This window comes from Grammomys surdaster, unplaced genomic scaffold, assembly GCF_004785775.1.
Source record: "Grammomys surdaster isolate TR1022 unplaced genomic scaffold, NIH_TR_1.0 126035, whole genome shotgun sequence".
Taxonomy (NCBI): Eukaryota; Metazoa; Chordata; class Mammalia; order Rodentia; family Muridae; genus Grammomys; species Grammomys surdaster.
In genome coordinates, this window is record NW_021620848.1 from 1,418,016 (window position 1) to 1,436,417 (window position 18,402).

Consider the following 18,402-nt stretch of genomic DNA (forward strand, 5'->3'; position numbering starts at 1 on the left):
CTAACACTCTGATGGGCACCAGAGAAGTAGTGAGATGATATAAAGATTCCATATCCCTGCAGTCAGGTATATATATTATACAGCCAGACACAGCTTCTCTCTGGATAATAACAAGATCATCCTTTTAAAAGTTCATGACTCTGTAAGACAACACACTTACATCTGAACCTGTCATATTGGAAGTATTCAACAGATACAGTAGGCACTGTTTAAAAGGATTTATATACGACAGATGGACTTTTAAACTGAGTGAAGTACATTTAAATATTTTTTCCTTCATTACAATGTGTGTTTTATTATAAGGAAGTTTTAACATTAAGTAAATGGAAACAATGTGAATATTCAAGTGGCATACTAGAGATAAGAACTCATTTTGGTGACTGTTCATAAATCAATGTACAATATAAGCAAAATCACGTTGTCCATTCAACATTGAGATTTTAAAAAACAAACAAAGAAAACTGAACAAAAGCGACATAGTTTCTCTATGTTCAATTTACCCTTGACTAATGTTTTCAGGGTATGTGAAATGAAGACATAAATTTTGAGTAAAATTTGAAATTATCAACATAACTAATTTTTATATTTTCTCATAAATAAATTGATTTGTTTACTTTATATTCTGACCACCAGAGTTTTGTCTCCCTTCTTACCTCCTGGTCTTCTCTCCACCAACCTTCCTTCCCTCTCCCATTCACTCCTCTTCCCTTTCTCTTCAGTAAAAGGAGGCCTCCTACTATAAACCAACCTTGGTGTAGAATAGGCAGTAAGAATAGGCATATCTTCTACTGAGGCTAGATGAGGAATCTCAATTAGGAGAAAGAGTTCTATAAGCAGGAAGCAGAGTCAGAGCCAGCCCCTGCTCCTACTGTCAGTAGTCTCACATGAAGGCCAAGCTACACAAATGTTACTTAAGTCCAGATGGCCTATATCACATCAGTCCCATGCATGCTCACTTGTTGATTCTGTCTCTGTGAGCCTCTATGGGATCAGGATAGTAATTTCTATGGGTTTTCCTGTGTTTTCCTTGACCCTTCAAGCTACTACATTTTTTCCTCTCACTCTTCTGCAGGATGCCCTAAATTCCACCTGATGATTTACTGTGGTTCTCTGGATCTCTTTCTATCAGTTGCTGGATGAAGTCTATCTTATGATGGTTATCATAGGCACCTATCTTCAAGGATAGAAGAATACCATTAACAGTGTCAGGAGTAGGCTCCCACTAAAGGCATGGGTTTCAAGCTGGACCAGGCATTGGTCTGTCGTTCATTCAACTAGTATGCTCTATCTTGTACACAGGACAAGAAGCACCCTATACATCTTGAGTTCTGGACAAATTGTAGGTCAAACTTTGTGTGTGTGGTTAGTGTCCCAATTCCTCCATTGAACATTTTGCCTACTTACAGGCACTAACTTCCCCATTGGTAGGAATCTTAGATTCCTCTGAGTTTCCATTTCCTTAGGTTCCAGAGATGCTCACTCTATTCCTATTGTCTATCAATACTGTCTGCCTCCTTCTCCCCACAAATGGTCTCTCCTGTTCCTATCTTAATCTCTCCTCTATCGAGTCTCCTCCTCCTGAACATCTACCATGTCTGCACCATTTCTGCTTCTCAGTGAAATTCAAGCACCCTTACTGAGCCCATCTTCTTATTTAGATTCTTTGGATCTGCAGACTGTAGCCTGGTTACATTTTCTGCTAATATCTCCTTGTAAGTGAGTACATACCATGTTTATCTTTCTGGTATGAATTAGCTCCCTTGATCTTTTCTACTTCCATTAATTTTCTGGCAAATTTTATGGTGTAATAGTTTTCAACAGCTTAGTAATACTCCATTGTATAAATGCACCACATTTTTAAAAATCTATTCTTTGATTGAGGGACTAGAGATTGTTTCCAGTTTTTGGCTATTGTGAGTAAAGGTGCAATGAACATAGTTTAGCAACTTTACTTGTATGGTGAAGCATCTTTTGGGCATTTGCCCAGGAGTGGTATAGCTGAGTCTTGTGTTAGATCTATTCTCAATTTTCTGAGAAACCACCAAATTTTTACAAAGTTGAGCAAGTTTGCTATCCTACCAGCAATGCAAGGGTGTTTCCCTTGTTCCACATACTCATCAACAATACCTGTTGCTAGCTTTTCATCTTCACCATTCTAACAGGTCAAAGATGGAATCTTGGAATAATTTTGATTTTCATTTCCCTGATGGCTAAGTATGTTGAACATTTTAAAGTGTTTCTTGGCCCTTAGAGATGCCTCTGACAAGAATTCTCTGTTTAGCTCTATACCCTATTTTTAAATTGGGCTATTTGATTTGTTCTTGTTTAATTTCTTGAGTTCTTCACATATTTTGGATATAAGACTTCTGTCAGATGTGTGCTTGGTGAAATCCTTTCCCATTTTATAGGTCATTGTTTTGTCTTATTGACAATGTCCTTTATCTTACAGAAGCTTTTCAGTTTTATGAAGTTGACTTATTAATTGTTGATCCTATTGCATAAGCTATTGGTGTTCTGTTCAGGAAGTTGTCATTTGTGCCAATGTGTGTAAAAAACTATTCCACACTCTCTTCTAGATGATATAGTGTATCTAGTTATATGTTGAGATCTTTTATCCTTTTGTGCTTGAGTTTTGTATATGGTGATAGATATTAATCTAGTTTCTTTCTTCTACAGGCAGACATAGAGTTAGACAAGTGCCATTTATTGAAGAAGATTTCTGTTTTCCATTGCATAAATTTGACTACTTTGTCTACAAATCAAGTGTGCATAATAGTGTAGATTTATTCCTGTGATCTTGAGTTGATTCCATTGATAAACTTATCTGTTGTTATACCGATATACATGAGGATTTGATTACTATTAGTCTGTATTCCAGCTTGAAATCTGGAATGGTCATACCTCTGGAAGTTCTTTAATGGTACAGGATTGTTTTAGCTGTATTTTTCATTTGTTTGTTTTCCATAAGAGGCTGAATATTTTTCTTTCAAGGTTTTAAAAATAGTGTGTTGGATTTTTGATAGGGACTGTGTTGAATCTGTAGATTGGTTTTGGTAGGATGGTCACTTTTCCTGTGGTAATCCTACTGAAAATGAGCATGGGAGATCTTTCCATCTTCTGATTTCTTCTTTACCTTATTTCTTCAATGACTTGGAGTTATTGTAATATATGTCTTTACATTTCTTAGTTATAGTTACACCAGATATATTATATTATTTGTGGATATTGCGAATGGTGTTCTTTTTCTGATTTCTGTCTCAGCCTCTTTTTCCTTTGTACGTGTGGACTTTCCCTCACCTATGCAGATCTTGTCTATTTTACCTGGGATCTGATAGCTCTAAGAATGAGGCTACTACAGTGTAAAGCTGTTGACCACTTTATGCCAATTTTAATGTAGTTTTATACACAAACGTAACAAAGAAAACAATAATCCAAGGAACATGGTTTGAAATCAGGGAAATGTGGTCAAAAAATCATGTAAGTAAACATAAGTAAGCACAGTGAATATTGATGTAACAATGCTTTTCCCAGAGCATTCTCAAGAGACAAATTTAAACAATTTCTTGGCATGTAATGGAGATATCTGGGAAACTATGACAGCAAGGTAGAAGGCCATATCAAAATTTGAGGTATACTGAGCAACTTAGTTCTCTAGCTATGTTTTGACATTCAACAAGAATAAACGTCTTGTTAAATGAATGTGGCTGTTCAACAGAGGAGACATGGAATCATGCTTGAAAACAATCTAGGAAACAAAATATACTTGAGGTAAAAGACCCTCTGCCTTTTCTCTGGAGCTTCTCTCTCATTATTCACCAAGGCATTGTTCAACATACATCATTCTTTTGATAATATCCTAACAGAATATAAGAGGGCAATTGATTTGGTTTTTTTGCTTTGTTTTGTTTGAGTTAATGTATGTAGCCACTTTGCAGAAGGTATTTATCACCTGTAGGTGTTCCCTGGTAGAATTTCTGGGGCCTTTATCATTCAACTGTTAATAGTCATACTTTGTCATCTGGTTTTACAATTTGTACTCCCTTGAACTATTTCAGATGTCTTATTATTCTAGCTAGAACTTCAAATACTATATTAACTATGTAGAAAAGGGTGGTCATCCTTTGTTTTGTTCCTTATTTTAGAGGATTTGCTTTGAGTTTCACTCTATTTAATTTGATGTTGGCAAAATGCTTGTTATAAATTGACTTTATTATGGTTAGGAATGTCCTTTGTATTTCTAATTGCTCTAAAAATTTTACCATGAAGGGGTTTTGGGCTTTTCAAAAGTTTTTTCATTATCTATTGAGATGCTTATTCAGTTTTTTCTTTGAGTTTGTGTATGTGCCGCATTACCTTAATATATTTTTCTTTGTTGACCCATCCTATGATCTTTGGGATGAAGCCTACTGGCATGGTTGATGATCTTTTTAATCTGTTCTGAGATTTTGTTAGCAATTATTTTATTATGTATTTTTTGTATCAATGTTTATGAGAGAAATTGCTCTGTAATTCTTTTTCTTTGTTGAATATTTGGGTGGTTTGGATATCAGGATGACTGTAGCCAATAAAATAAATTTGGCAACATTTTTTTCTGTTTCCATTTTGTGAAATAATTTGAGGAGAGTAGTATTGGCATTAACTCTTCTTTGAAAATCAGGCAGAATTCTTTATTTTTAAATTAGAGACTTTTGATGGCTGTTTATATTTCCTTAGTGGTTACAGGTATATTTAGATTGTTTGTCTGGTCCTGATTTAATTTTGATATGTGGTACCTATTAAGAAAATTGTCCAATTCTTTTACATTATTTTTAATTTTGTGGAATACATAGTTTTGAATTGTAATTTAATGATTCTTTGGATTTCCTTCATGTCTATTGTTATGGTCCCTTTACATTTCTGATTCTGTTAATTTGAATACTCATTCTATCCTTTAGTGGTAATTGCCTATCTTGATGATTTTCTCAAAGAATGAACATTTTACTTTACTGGTTGTTTTTATTTTTATCTTTCTATTTTATAGATTTTAGTCCTCAGTTTGATTCTTTTCTGCCTTCTACTACTCCTGTTATGCTTGTTTATTTTGTTCTAGAGAATTACAGTGTTCATTGAGTTGTTAGTAGGAGTTCTCTGCATTTCTTATGTATGAACTTAATGTTATGAACTCTTGCTTTCGCACAACTTTTAATGTGCACAATAAGGTTTGGTATGCTGTATCTTCATTTTGATTAAATTCTAGAAAATCTTTTATGTATTTTCTTTATGTCTACCTTGACCCAGCAGTCATTCAGTGAAGAGTTGTTCGTTTCTATGAGGTTTAGGCTTTCTGTTAGTTCTGTTGTTATTGCAGTTAGTTTTAATCCATAGTGGTCTGATAGGATACAGGGGGTTATTCGAATGTTCTTATATCTGTTAAGACTTGCTTTGTGACTGAGTATTTGCTCAATTTAGAAAAAATTCCATTAGGTGCTAAGAATAAAGTATGGTCTATTGTCTTTGGTTAAATTGTTATGTAAATATCTGTTAGGTCCTTTTGGCTCATAACATCTGTTAGCTCCTATATGTCAATGTTTATGTTTTGTATGGATGACATATCCATTGCTGAGAGTCTGGTAATGAAGGCTCCAACTAGTAACGTCCAAGGGTCATTATGTAATTTAAGCTTTAGTAATGTTTATTTTATAAATGTGGCTGCTTTTGTATTTGAGAAATACATGTTGAAAATTAAGAAGTAATTTTGGTGGACTTTTCCTTTGATGAATATAAAGTGTTCTTCCATATCTCTTTTGATTAATTTTAATTGGAAGTATATGTTGTTAGATATTAGACTAGCTGTGGTAGCCTCCTTCTTGGGTAAATTTGCTTAGAAAACTTTTTTCTAACCATTTACTCTGAGGTAATATCCATATTTGATGTTGTGATGTGTTTCTTGTATGCAGCAGAAGGATGGATTTTGTTTTTGGATCAATTCTGTAAGCCAATGTCATTTTATTATGGAATCGAGTCCATTGATATTGACAGATATTAACAACCAGTGATTGTTAAAGACTTTTATCCCTTGAGTCTTGAATATGAATTTTTCATTCTGCATGTTTAGTATTTTGGTAATTATATAATGGGTGAAATTTCTTTTCTGGTCCTGTTTTTTTAGTGTTTCATAACATTTATGTACTTTTATAGGCAGGTTCTTCTAAAAGATTAATAAAATGTTTTTTAATGATTTTTTAAAAATATATTTTCTAGGTTATTGAGCTGTGATTCTTCTCCTTTATCCTATTAGTCGTGTTTTGGACTGTTGATAGTGTCTTGAACAGTTTCAGTCATTTCTTTCACTGTGTTTTGTCTTTTCTTGGCTTGGGAGGAGGGGTTCCTTTAAGGGACTTATTACTCTCCTCTCACTGTTTGCTTGTGTTTTCCTTTATGTCTCCAAGGAATTTATTCCTTTCCTCTATAAGGATCTCTATCATTTTCATGATGATGGTTTTAAATTCATTTTCTTCTGCTATGAGAATATCCAGAGGTTTTTGTAGTAAGATAACTAGGCATTTGTGGTACCCTATTTTCCTGGCTATTGTTGATTGTATTTTTACACTGGCATTCAAACATTTGGATTTGATATGAATATAGATTTACATGCTGGTTTCTAAGTTTGTTATACATTAATAGGTGTTTTCTTCTGTGGTTACAGTTATTTTTTCAGTCTTCTTGTCTTGTTCGTGCAACAGGGAGTGTCCAGCAAAGCTGATGGCTAGATTTCTGGCCTTTTATTCCTGCAGGGTCTCTGTTCTCTCTATCATGGCAATTATTTGTTCTGACAGGCACAGTCTGCTCTTGATCAGAAGTAAATTATTTTTATGCTTATTATGTCCCTGTTTTAAAAAATGAATTTCTTTTTCATACAATATATCCTGATTATAGTTTCCCCTTTCTCTACTCTGCCCAGTTTCTTACCACCTCCCATCCCATCTGAGTCTATACCCTTCTATATTTCATTAGAAAAGAATAGGCTTCTTTAACATAGTAACAAAACATAATAAAATAAACCATATTCTAAAACAAGAAATTGCATCAAAATTGGACAAGGCAAACCATCAGAAGGAAAACATCCCAGGAGAAGGCATAGCAATCAAAGACCCTTAAGAGTTTTATAAAAATACTAAAATGAAAGCTATAATATATCCAAAGAGGACCTGGTACCGAGCTATGTAGGCCAAATGCTTTCTGGTTCAGTCTCTATAAGCTCATATGAGGTTTGTACAGTTGATTTACAGGACTTTGTTCTTTTGTTGTCTTCCATCTCCTTTGACTCTTACACTCTGTCTGCCTTCTCTTCATTATGGTTCCCTGAGCTCCAAGGAGACTGATTTTAAAACTCTGTGTTCCAAAGTTTTTCTCTGTGTTTCTGTCTCTGTCTCTTTCTCTGCCTCTCTGTCTCTGCCTCCCTCTCTCTTTGTCTTTCTCTTTCTGCCCATTGTCTGGCCTCTATATTTCTTCCTATGTGATGAAGGAGAATGCGTCTCTGATGATAGCAGAATAAGATACTTATCTATGAGTATAACTACTATGATTAAAAGTCATTATTTTGTCATATATTTGTAAAGACCACTGGTATTTTGTTTCAATCTAGGTTTCTGAGCTATCTAGTCGATGGCTCTTAGTCACCCAAGCAGTGTTGAGTTATTAAAGATCTTAAATTAGTTATTCAAACATGTGTAGATGCAAGTAGAACTGTGATGATGTAAGCAATCATTCACATAAGAGCCAGAAGCTCATTTCCTTCCATTATTTCACCAGATCCTTATCAATCCTTCACCTTTACTACTAGGCTTTCCTCCAGCTCTGTGACATTTGGCTTAATTTTATGATCTATTAGTTTTTACCAGCACAATCTGGGTGATCAATGAATAGGAACTGTCTATTGGAGTCCAGTGAGCACATAACTGAAGACATTGACTCTCCCTCTATGAAAAAATTGTCAGTGGAAAGTAATTCACCTAGAAAGGGTGGAAACCTCTGAGCACATCCTTGCGGACTACTGACAAGTGAATTTTTATGTGAAGACAGTGAAGGCATCTACCATTGCCATGAGCTCATGACTGCAATGGCTATGTCTTACCAAGAAGGTGGCATTTTACAGCCTTTCCTCATATCTTCTGTCTCTGACTTGTTTTTATTTTTTCTCTCTGCCTTTTCATTAATGTTCCATTAATGAAACTTGAAGCCTGAGAGGAGATACATTTAAGGGTGAACACTTACTTATCACTTAATTAATCATTTTTACACTTAATTTTTATACTTTGTGAAGATATGAGCCTTGTATCCACTGTCATATATTAGAAGAAGAGGCTTCTCTGATTAAGGTTAAAGATAATATTTTGTGATTGGTATAAAGTATACGTTTAGGAGACAGATTTGAACTAAGTCAGGTTAGCATAGTGACTTCTGTGGCATGAGTTTTTGACCATGTTTAAGCATGGGTTCCTTTGTGAGGTGCTATTTTTGGGGAGTCATAATCTTTCTACTCATTCCAGGTAGGGAATTGTGGTTGTTTGAATATGCTTGGCCCATGGGAAGTAGCACTATTAAAGATGTGACCATATGGGAGGATGTTTAAAGTTGTTGAGTTATGTCACTGTGGATGTCTGTTTTGAGGCTCCTATGCTTAGACTTCACTCACTGTAAAGTGTCATATTGGCTGCCCACCAAAGATCGTCCCTTCATGGCTGCCTTTGGCTCAGGATATAGAACCATGCCTGCCTGCATTCTGCCATGCATCCAGCTGTAATGATAATGAACTCAACCACTGAAAATGTAGGCCAGCCCAATTAAATCTTAGCTTCTATAAGAGTTGTTTGAGTCATGATATCTCTTCACAGAAGTTAAAAACCTATCTAAGACAGGAACCAACAACAAAAATTCCTTCCTTACCCCATTTATTATCTTCAACAGTATACTTTTCTGTAACCAGAAACATGGACAAATCCTTCTATATTTTTTCTAGTCCAAGATTCACCATTTTTAATTAAAAACAGAAACCATATTTTCTTTCTAATAAGAAAGTACATTCTTAATATGTCAGTATATCTGAAGGAGTCATTTTGTTGTTGCTTCTTTTTCTGTTTTTGCTCTTTCAGTCAAATTTCTGTGCCCACCCACAAGGCCTTACAGATGCAGAAATGATAGAATCTGCCTGCAACCTGAGAAAATATGCAATGGGATTAATGACTGTGCGGACAACTCTGATGAAGAACACTGCAGTGGTAAATCTGTCCAATTGGTAATATTGATTTAGGAGGAATTTGAAAGATAAGAGAATAAATTTCTTACTTAAAATTAATTGTAGCAAAAAAATTCCTTTTTGTTAAATGAAAGCTTTTTTCAGGCATCAGAGCTTGCCACAGTCACATAAAAGAAAAGCTAGACCCTAACATTTCATTTGCATTTAAAAAGAAAGTTATATGGCTTTATCCAAAGTCTCCCCTAAGGTACTTCATGCAAGATAATATTAATCTCACATGAAAAATTACATGGTTTAAAAGAATTCCTTGTTAAAAATAGAAGTGGAAAGTAGAGGGTCTGCATAAATTATGTGTAGATATAATTTTTTTCTCAATATTCTGAGATAAAAAAACTTCCATACCACAGATACATATACAACAAAGATGATTTAGAAACCATGCTGGACTCAACCTCATCTAAGACTATCTGCATCTGATAAAAAGTCCTACTATTGAAAAAGTCGTATCAAAACCTATTATTGTATACTAAATGCACATAGCAAAAAAATGACCTACTGACACACAGGTCAATACATTTCTCAGTTCTTGCTGGCAATGAAGTAGACAGTGACTAATATAGAAACCCACAACTAGTCAATGTGTAGATAATAAAAGACTTAGAAATGGTCAACTCAAAGTGAGATGTGTATGTCACATTTTCCCCCTCAAGGCTCAGAGATCTCCACGAAAAAGGGAGCAGAGATACTGTAGAAGGCAGAGGTAGTTGACAACTTCAAGGAAATAATGTTTTCCAGACAAGGGGACATATGTATATATGAACTCTCAGAAACCATTACAGCATCCATAAAGGAGCTCATGCCAGGCAAAAATCCCAGCATGAGGTCTTCAGAGAGTGGAAGTCTGACTCCTAGCTAACACACAATTCACAATCGATATTTCCTGGAGTAGGGAAAGTTTGTTTTCTTCAGTGATATTAAACTGTGTATATAAACCACGTCTGAGAGCAGTACTCATGCTCAGGAGTAGGTGGCCATGACAAATGGGACAATTTGTTTGTGTTTTATCAGGTTTTGTTATTTCTCTGTTCATTTTAGTAAGAGAGAGTGATAACATCAAGAGGACGGTTAATGAGTGGGAAAGATCCGTGAGGAGTTGGAAAGGGTAGTGAATTTAATCAAAATACACTATATGAAATTCTCAAAGAATAAATAAAAACATCATTTAAAAAATCTACTTTGGAAAATATCCATGCATTTTATTTTTAAAAAATGAGTTCTCTTTAATATAGAGAATATTTTCATTTTTCCAAATTCTAAAACTCTCAAAATCTATTTGGCTTGAATTATAAGACCGAAAATTCTGTGTTTTCATAGCATTTAATACAACCTTGAATACGTTGTGACCATAGTATGTCCAGTTTTATGGTACGAAACAATAACTAACTACTTCCTTATTGATCCCATAGGTAAACTGTCATTGAAATCCAAGCCTTGTAAGAAGGATGAATTCACTTGTAGTAACAGAAACTGCATCCCCATGGAGCTGCAGTGTGATGGCCTTGATGACTGTGGTGATGGTTCCGATGAGCAAGGCTGCATGAAGAGTAAGTGGTTTCTATTTAAGGGGTACAGGAAGGCAGATGATCTAACATGAATTGCTCTCGTGTGGGCACAACTCTTCACTGTGCACACATACCAGACCTTTGCTACAGTAGCATTACTTGGAGTATCACCTAATTTTTGGACTATGGGATATAACAGTTGATTTTATCATGAATTTTGTCAGTTGATGCAGGTTAGATACAACACAGTCTTTTGTCCATAATAAAACTCCTCTGGTTTAGTTGAGTTTAAAGGGACTTTCTGTAATGGAAGAAAAGTGATGAAATTAAAACTACTGTACTGAAATTACAAAGAAGACTTGCTCTGTCCTAACAGCATTGTAAGCCTGTTTTCCACTCATGTTATTTTGTGTGTCCAAATCAAAAATGGATCAAGCTGCGGATTTAGCCTTCTGGCCCCTGATGAACGCATCCACATAGAAGTTGTAAAAAAAAAAATTCTAGGGAAGTTTCTGGTTCTTGGAAAAGGATACAAGACAGGTAATTATTGTTCTGCAGATGGCCTTTCAGAAAAATTATTGACATCACTCAGTTTTAGGAGATAGTGTGGCTTGACAATGACTTTTAATATCAGTGTAAGCAGATGTTCTGATCTGTATTTAATGTAACAAATTTATTCTTTCTAGGCCCTGTGAGTTTCATAAAAGAGAAGAGTGTACATGTATAGAAAACTCAAAACTTTAATGGGACTTATCCACATAATTAAAATATTTCAAATTAAAAAATAAACTCCAATTAAAAAAAACAAAGTCATATTAGTTTTGATTCTACTATTTAAATCCTAGCTCCCACTGAGCACACCTGTGAGAACAATGAGAATCCGTGTGGAGATGGTGCATATTGTAATCAAATGAAAACATCTGTTTTCTGTCGCTGTAAGCCTGGATTTCAGAGAAACCTGAAAGGCAGAGAGTGTGCAGGTAAAGTACATTTTCACATTTTCTTAACAGCTTGCACTCAAATCCGTGGCTTATAAAGACTCCCAAGGATGCTAAGTTGACCAATGACTGCTTTTCATAAAAAATCATTATCTATGGGCTAACATTTCTTTTATGGCTGAGAGAGGAAGAGAGAGAGAGAGAGAGAGAGAGAGAGAGAGAGAGAGAGAGAGAGAAGCCTGGGTTAAGAGCATCTTTGTTTATGCAGATAAACTAACCATCCCTGAAACTATAAAGCCTCTCTGAACAAATTTAGATCTGCAGCAATTGTATATGTGTCATAGAAATTCTGTTTTGAAATGCAAATTACAAATATATGGGTTAAAAACTATTAAAGTATTAGACTCCTTTCATGAAAGTATATATAGATGATCCATTTCTCTTGATTACAGTATTTGTCATGATATGACAAATAGTTTAGTTTGAGAAGCTTGTAAGCATTTGTCCTAGAACCATGTTTTAAGCAATCCTTTGTAATAAGCTTTTAAAAATTTAAAATCAATGTCTAAATGACTTTTTTATCAATTCCTGATCATGTAAAAATTAGGCAGTAAATTAAGAGAGAATATCAGAATAAGCCATATGTAAATATCCATTCAATGCAACTTACATTAAATACTGTAGAAGAAACAAAAAATAATTTTAATTTGGCAATTAAAAGAGACTTAACACATGTGCTAACAACTATTTGAAATCCAGATCCTGCCTCAATTTTATCTCTTGCTAAAATAACATCATAGAGAACTGCAGCTAACTTCCATATATGTCTCTGAAAATGTCTAGAACCAGACTTCCAAATGAAGACTGTTATTTCCAATATTGGATTGATTTCTAGACCAGTCCATGATTGAGTCTGAATAACTAGTCACATTTAAGAACAATACAAGAGTCATTATAACTTCTTTTTTTGATTCTCTGTTCTACAAGGTCTAAAAACTTGAGGCAAGGCAGCTTGTCCCATCAGGAGTATATGTAAGCAATGGTGGGTGAGGAACATATGTCCAATACAGCTTCCCAGTCACCATTGTCAGGACACTCAGCAAGCTCATAAGTCAGCGTCATTCTTTGTCCTGGCATCAGTATGTCTCACCCACTGCTCTGGCAGCCACCTTGCTTCTTCAGCATCCTGCAGAAAAAAGCACAAATATACCCTCTTCCCCATATTTAATACCTGATCAGGATCATGCCTTATGCCAGTAAGTGGATCCTTCCTTTTCACATATTCATAAGTATGCCTAGCTGTAGAGTGCCATAGACACTCAGCAGAAAGTTCCTTGGCATCCAAATTTTAAAAAGAAAAAAATTAAAATAAAAAATAAAAGAACACGATTAAAATAAATTTGTGGTATAAGGGATATATCTCCCCCTTTTTTATTTTATGAAGATATTGTTTTAAAGTTCCATTGGCCCCTTTCACAGTCTTTTGTCCTTGACAATTATAAGGAATCCCCATAATATGGGTAATGTTAAATTGCTGATAAAATGTCTCCAATGTTCGACTGCAATAGCCAGTTCCAATATCTGGTTTTGTGTTTTTGTTTGTTTGTTTGTTTGTTTTTCTTTTTAGTTTTTTTATAATTATTGAATACTTAATTTATCTACGTTTCAGATATTATCCCCTTTCCCCATCGCCTTAACACCAGAAACCCCTTAACCCATCCTCCCTCCTCCTATTTCTATGAGGGTGTGCACCCACCCATCCACACACTCTCACCTCCCCAACCCTCAAATTCCCCCTCACTGGGGCATCCAGCCTTCAAGGAACCAAGGCCCTCCTCTCCCACTGATGCACAAGTCCCTCCTCCTCTACTTATAGAGCTGGAGACATGAGTCCCTCCAAAGAAGTAATTTCAGACAGGAATCTAAATTTTAGGTTAGAACAAGGAAGTAGGTTTCAGACACGAAAATGACTTCAGGCTAAAACAGGGAAGTTGGCTCAGATATTTCGGTCATCATGATAAGCCCTTAGAAACAGTGATCATGGGAGTGTTCATGGAATTGTGTTTAATGCCTTGCTTGTTCTTTGACTACTTGTGTTTATTGTATTGCTTGTTCCTTGACTATTTGCATCTATTGTATTGGGAGACCCTCAACCTAGATCTGATCTTAATACTTGCATGTAATCAAAATGGTATAAAAGCAAAAAGGAGGAGGGGGATGGGAGAGGGGGTTCTAGGGAGGGGAAATGGGGAAAGGGGATGACAACTGAAATGTAAATAAATAAAATATCCAATTAAAAAAGTAAATATACATTACACCACGGCTTTAAATATTGAACCATGAAGTACACAAACTATATATAATTATCTTCCAAGTTTTATACTATTTATGATATTTTTATATTTTATAATATTTATTGTTATTGTAATTGGCAATAATCTCAGATGTTGTATAGCATAATTTGTTAAATGAAAGTTATTTTGTTATTTTATTAATGGTTTTGGTATATGTACGATATGTACGTACATGATTTTGTGAGCACATGGTGGCTAGAAATTTACTTCATTCCTTTATAACTCTCCACATTGTTTTTGTGAGATAAAGCTTGCTTCTGAACCTGAACTTCACTGGTTGATTAGAATATTGATCAGGAAGCTCCAGAGATCCTTCTCTCCCCACTTTTCCCCTTTCTCTGGTGCTCGGATTACAGATGTATTCTCTGTTGCCAACATTTTATGTGGGGCATGATAATCTAAACTTAGATTCTCATGAATGTTTATCCAACACTGTCCAATGGGCCATCTCCACAGCCTCATAAACATTCTAAAATAATCTATTTTTCTAGCTCTTATCTGTTTAAATTTCTGGTTTTAAAATGACATACATTTTATCAAACAACATGTAAAAACTAATTCAGTATACTTACATGTAGATGTTTTGATAAACCATGTTTCTATACACTTTGAGTAAACTGCTTATGTGGCCCCTTTTCTTATTAGCATGTAACGTTGAAAGTTGGCAAACTAAGATTTATCTATTTTAATTAAAACCATATTTTCTTTTTATGGATGTGTCTATCATTTATATGCAAATGCATACATAGAGAGAGAAAGAGAGACTCTAAAGACATTAGTTTTAGCAGTATTGATTACCTAAAAGGCCTGAAAAATAGGCTGTTCCTGTTTAATGTGTATTTGTTTACTAACTTTAGAAATTCTGTTCTCAATATTTCCTCATTTTATACTATTGCAAGCAAATGCAACCACAACTATAACTGTCAGTTGAGATAACCATGTTTTCACTATTTCTATATACCTCAGATGTAGATTCAAGTCAATTCTGAACATTAATTAGATGTGTCTACAATATATAAAATAGTAAAATAGCAATTTCCATTTGATATTGAAGAGGAAAAATGTATTACCTAGACTTTGCAATTTAGTTTGTTAGGGTCCTTCACTACATATATATATATATATATATATATATATATATATATATATATATATATATATGAATACATATACATGAAATTATAAAAATGCTGTTTTGTATTAAATTCAAAACACTTCTTTGAAAAAAACAAAAGGAAGAAAGACCAGAATATAGAATAGAAGCAGAATGACCGAAAGACCTTAACAGTGCTGTGTACAGACATGGTGAATTTGTGAAATCAGAACAGACTTGAAAAGGTCAGGATGCTTTTATAAGATGAAACACAGGTTTATCTTAGATACCATGCCCAGAGGTAAGCTGTAAAAAGAGCTGACATCCTCAACAAAGCAGAGCAATCTACTATAATTATGATGATTAAGTGTGATCAATATATTTTACTTCATCCCTGAATAATCTGAATAATTCTTCCTAAAGACACATAAATGTTCATTACATAAAAAGTAGTTGGTACTACAGTATTGCAAGAGTCATTGGAAAAAACGAACAGGCATAGCACAGCCAACATAATGTGTAAAGTTGAGTGTATACTGTCACAGTATTGTCTGCAGAAGTCATTGGGAATGGTTGTGTATAGCACTGAGCCTTTAAAGGGCTATAGAGTGCTAAACAAAAGACAGTTACTTTCCTGCACTAAACCTAAATTGAAATATGAATTTATCTTAGTCTTATTACATAATCAGGGCAAATATAAAATATGTAGGAACCAGAGGAATCTATGTGAAAATGGAAGAGGAAAACACATGGTCAACGATCCACCTGAACATGTGACTTAGTTCTCAGCTCTACTGATGCCCTTAATTCAGTGGCAAGTTTCAAATCAAAGACATCACCTGTGGCTTCTTTACTGTTGCTGACTTAGCCCTGCTTATTTGCAGATGGCTGTTTAGGTTCTCGGTTTAGTTGTCAGAATAGTCCTTATTTTGCAATGGTGAAGATGGATTCTGAGCTTTTCTCTCACAGATCTCAATGAATGCCTGGTGTTTGGAATATGCTCCCACCACTGTCTAAACACACGAGGATCATACAAATGCATCTGTGACCAAAACTTTCAGGAAAAAAACAACAGCTGTATAGCACAAGGTAAGGTAATTAAAAAGACATTTCAATTCTTCATGAATATCTTAAGGGAAAAATTTGGTACTTTGCATTTTAGCAAAAGACCTATTCTGAATAATATGAAGAATTTAGATACTATGGCAATCAATGTAGCTATTTTATTTTTATTTTGAATGTGAAATATATTTTCCTTTAATTAAAAATATCATGTTTTTCTTCTGGAAACTTCCAAAGTCGCCTGTGTTAGCTCTCAAAACCTACAGTAATTCCTGGTAGCTTGTATTGCTGCATTGCTCAGGATACCACTAGAGCTTGCTTGTGTCTCTGCCTTATTTTCTTCAATAGTCTAGGTCAAAGTGATTTACAGAGAAATTATTAAAGATAGAGCAAAAGGTATTAAAATTACTTTGTATTTGTAGCAATTTGTCAGTAGAATAAAATATTTAAGCACCAGTCTGATAGCCTAAATGCAGTAATTCCTTTCTGTCCAGTGAATGTAACAAATGTATTTCACAATTATAAAACCATGAAAGTGTAAGGACTATGATTATAAAGAGAAGGGGATTTTTGTAGGACCTTTCAATATTTGAATATAAAATTTTTCTAAATTTTGTACCTTCTCAACTTCTCACCACATTTTTTTTAATTTAGAAGAGTGCTATGGTGCTAGATTTCTGAATATATATTTTGATTGTTCATGTATTTTATGCAATTATATAGTTTTAATATCATCAGCTACATCATATGATTAATAAGAAGTACACATGAGAAAACTGGTGCGATGTCATTTATCATGTGTGAATGATGTTGAGTGTCCTTAAATTTGAATCCTATGACCATGCTTTCCACACTACATGGCCTAGAGGAAGTCACTGAAGTATTCGAGACTTGATTCTTCATTTATGAAATTGCAGTATCATATCTATTTCCATGATTTCTGTAAGAAAGTGAAATAAGCTGAAAAGGAGTCAACATAATATCCAAAAGAGAATAAATACTGAGTAATAATTAGACTATCAAATGAGTTAAGGTATATTATCAAATTCTGTGATGCAAACTGTGGCTGAAACGGACATAATTCAGACTATCATATGTACCTAATTATGTTTTTTACAACTACATTTCATAATATTGTTATTATAGTTATTTGCAAGAACTATATATGCATTGCAATTGTTCTAGGTTTTAAATAATATTTTAATAGTATTAGAATTCTTACTGTGGTTTTCCTTTTTCAATCAGTGTGAAAATAATATTCCTACATGTTACAGGAATCACAACCTATGGTACATTCTCTTATTTGATTGGAAATAAATTGAAATTACACAACCTTAATGTAACAAAGAAAAAATCTGTTAAAAAGAAAACAAAACAGAGCAGTGATTAAGCTTTTATAAAACCATTGGTTGAATCTCTAACCCCTCAAAAAAAAAAAAAGAGAGATATCAATAGTTAACGTTATAGGGACACATAGCATGAGATAACATATAAATACCAAAAATCAGAACATCAGATCACAGCATGTTGTGACTTGCCAAAGACATCCATTTCAAATCCTTAATTTATACACATAAATTAAGTTTTATATTTTAAAAAGGAAGTGAATATTAATGATGATTGTAGAAAAATGTTAAGCGGAAGTCAAATATTATGTAGAGTTTTAGAAAGGTATAAAACTAGTTGATTTTTTTCCTTGGAAAAAAAACTGTATAAAGAATAACAGTTCAGAATAATTTAAAGTATATCATCACTTTTGCTCTAGTTGAACTTTCCTCTATTTTGTATTTTATTATAATAATCTGCAGGCTCTGAAGATCAAGCTCTCTACATAGCTAATGACACTGACATCCTGGGTTTTGTATATCCATTCAACTACAGTGGCGGTCATCAGCAGATTTCTCATGTTGAACATAATTCAAGAATAACAGGGATGGATGTATATTATCAAAGAAATGTGATTGTCTGGAGTACTCAGTTTAATCCAGGCGGGATTTTCTACAAAATGATCGATGCCAGAGAAAAGAGACAAGCGAATAGTGGCTTGATTGTAAGTAAATAACAGAAAATTTGAAGGCCATACCTTCTCTCAGCATCCTTATTGTTTTTTTTAAATCATAGTGTCTGAAGAATTAAGATAATCAGTTATTTATTCCAC

The 18,402-nt window shown here is 34.1% G+C and overlaps 1 protein-coding gene across 1 annotated transcript in view; it reads left to right on the forward strand.

Annotated features, from left to right (window-relative positions):
• The window catches only part of Lrp1b (LDL receptor related protein 1B), a 1,533,520-nt gene that overhangs the window by 1,408,254 nt on the left and 106,864 nt on the right, over positions 1-18,402 (forward strand). Inside the window, exons 72-76 of the mRNA XM_028754677.1 lie at positions 9,132-9,257; positions 10,702-10,839; positions 11,643-11,777; positions 16,152-16,271; positions 18,053-18,294. Of these exons, the coding sequence (XP_028610510.1) occupies positions 9,132-9,257; positions 10,702-10,839; positions 11,643-11,777; positions 16,152-16,271; positions 18,053-18,294 (761 nt within the window). The remainder of the gene's footprint in view (positions 1-9,131; positions 9,258-10,701; positions 10,840-11,642; positions 11,778-16,151; positions 16,272-18,052; positions 18,295-18,402) is intronic.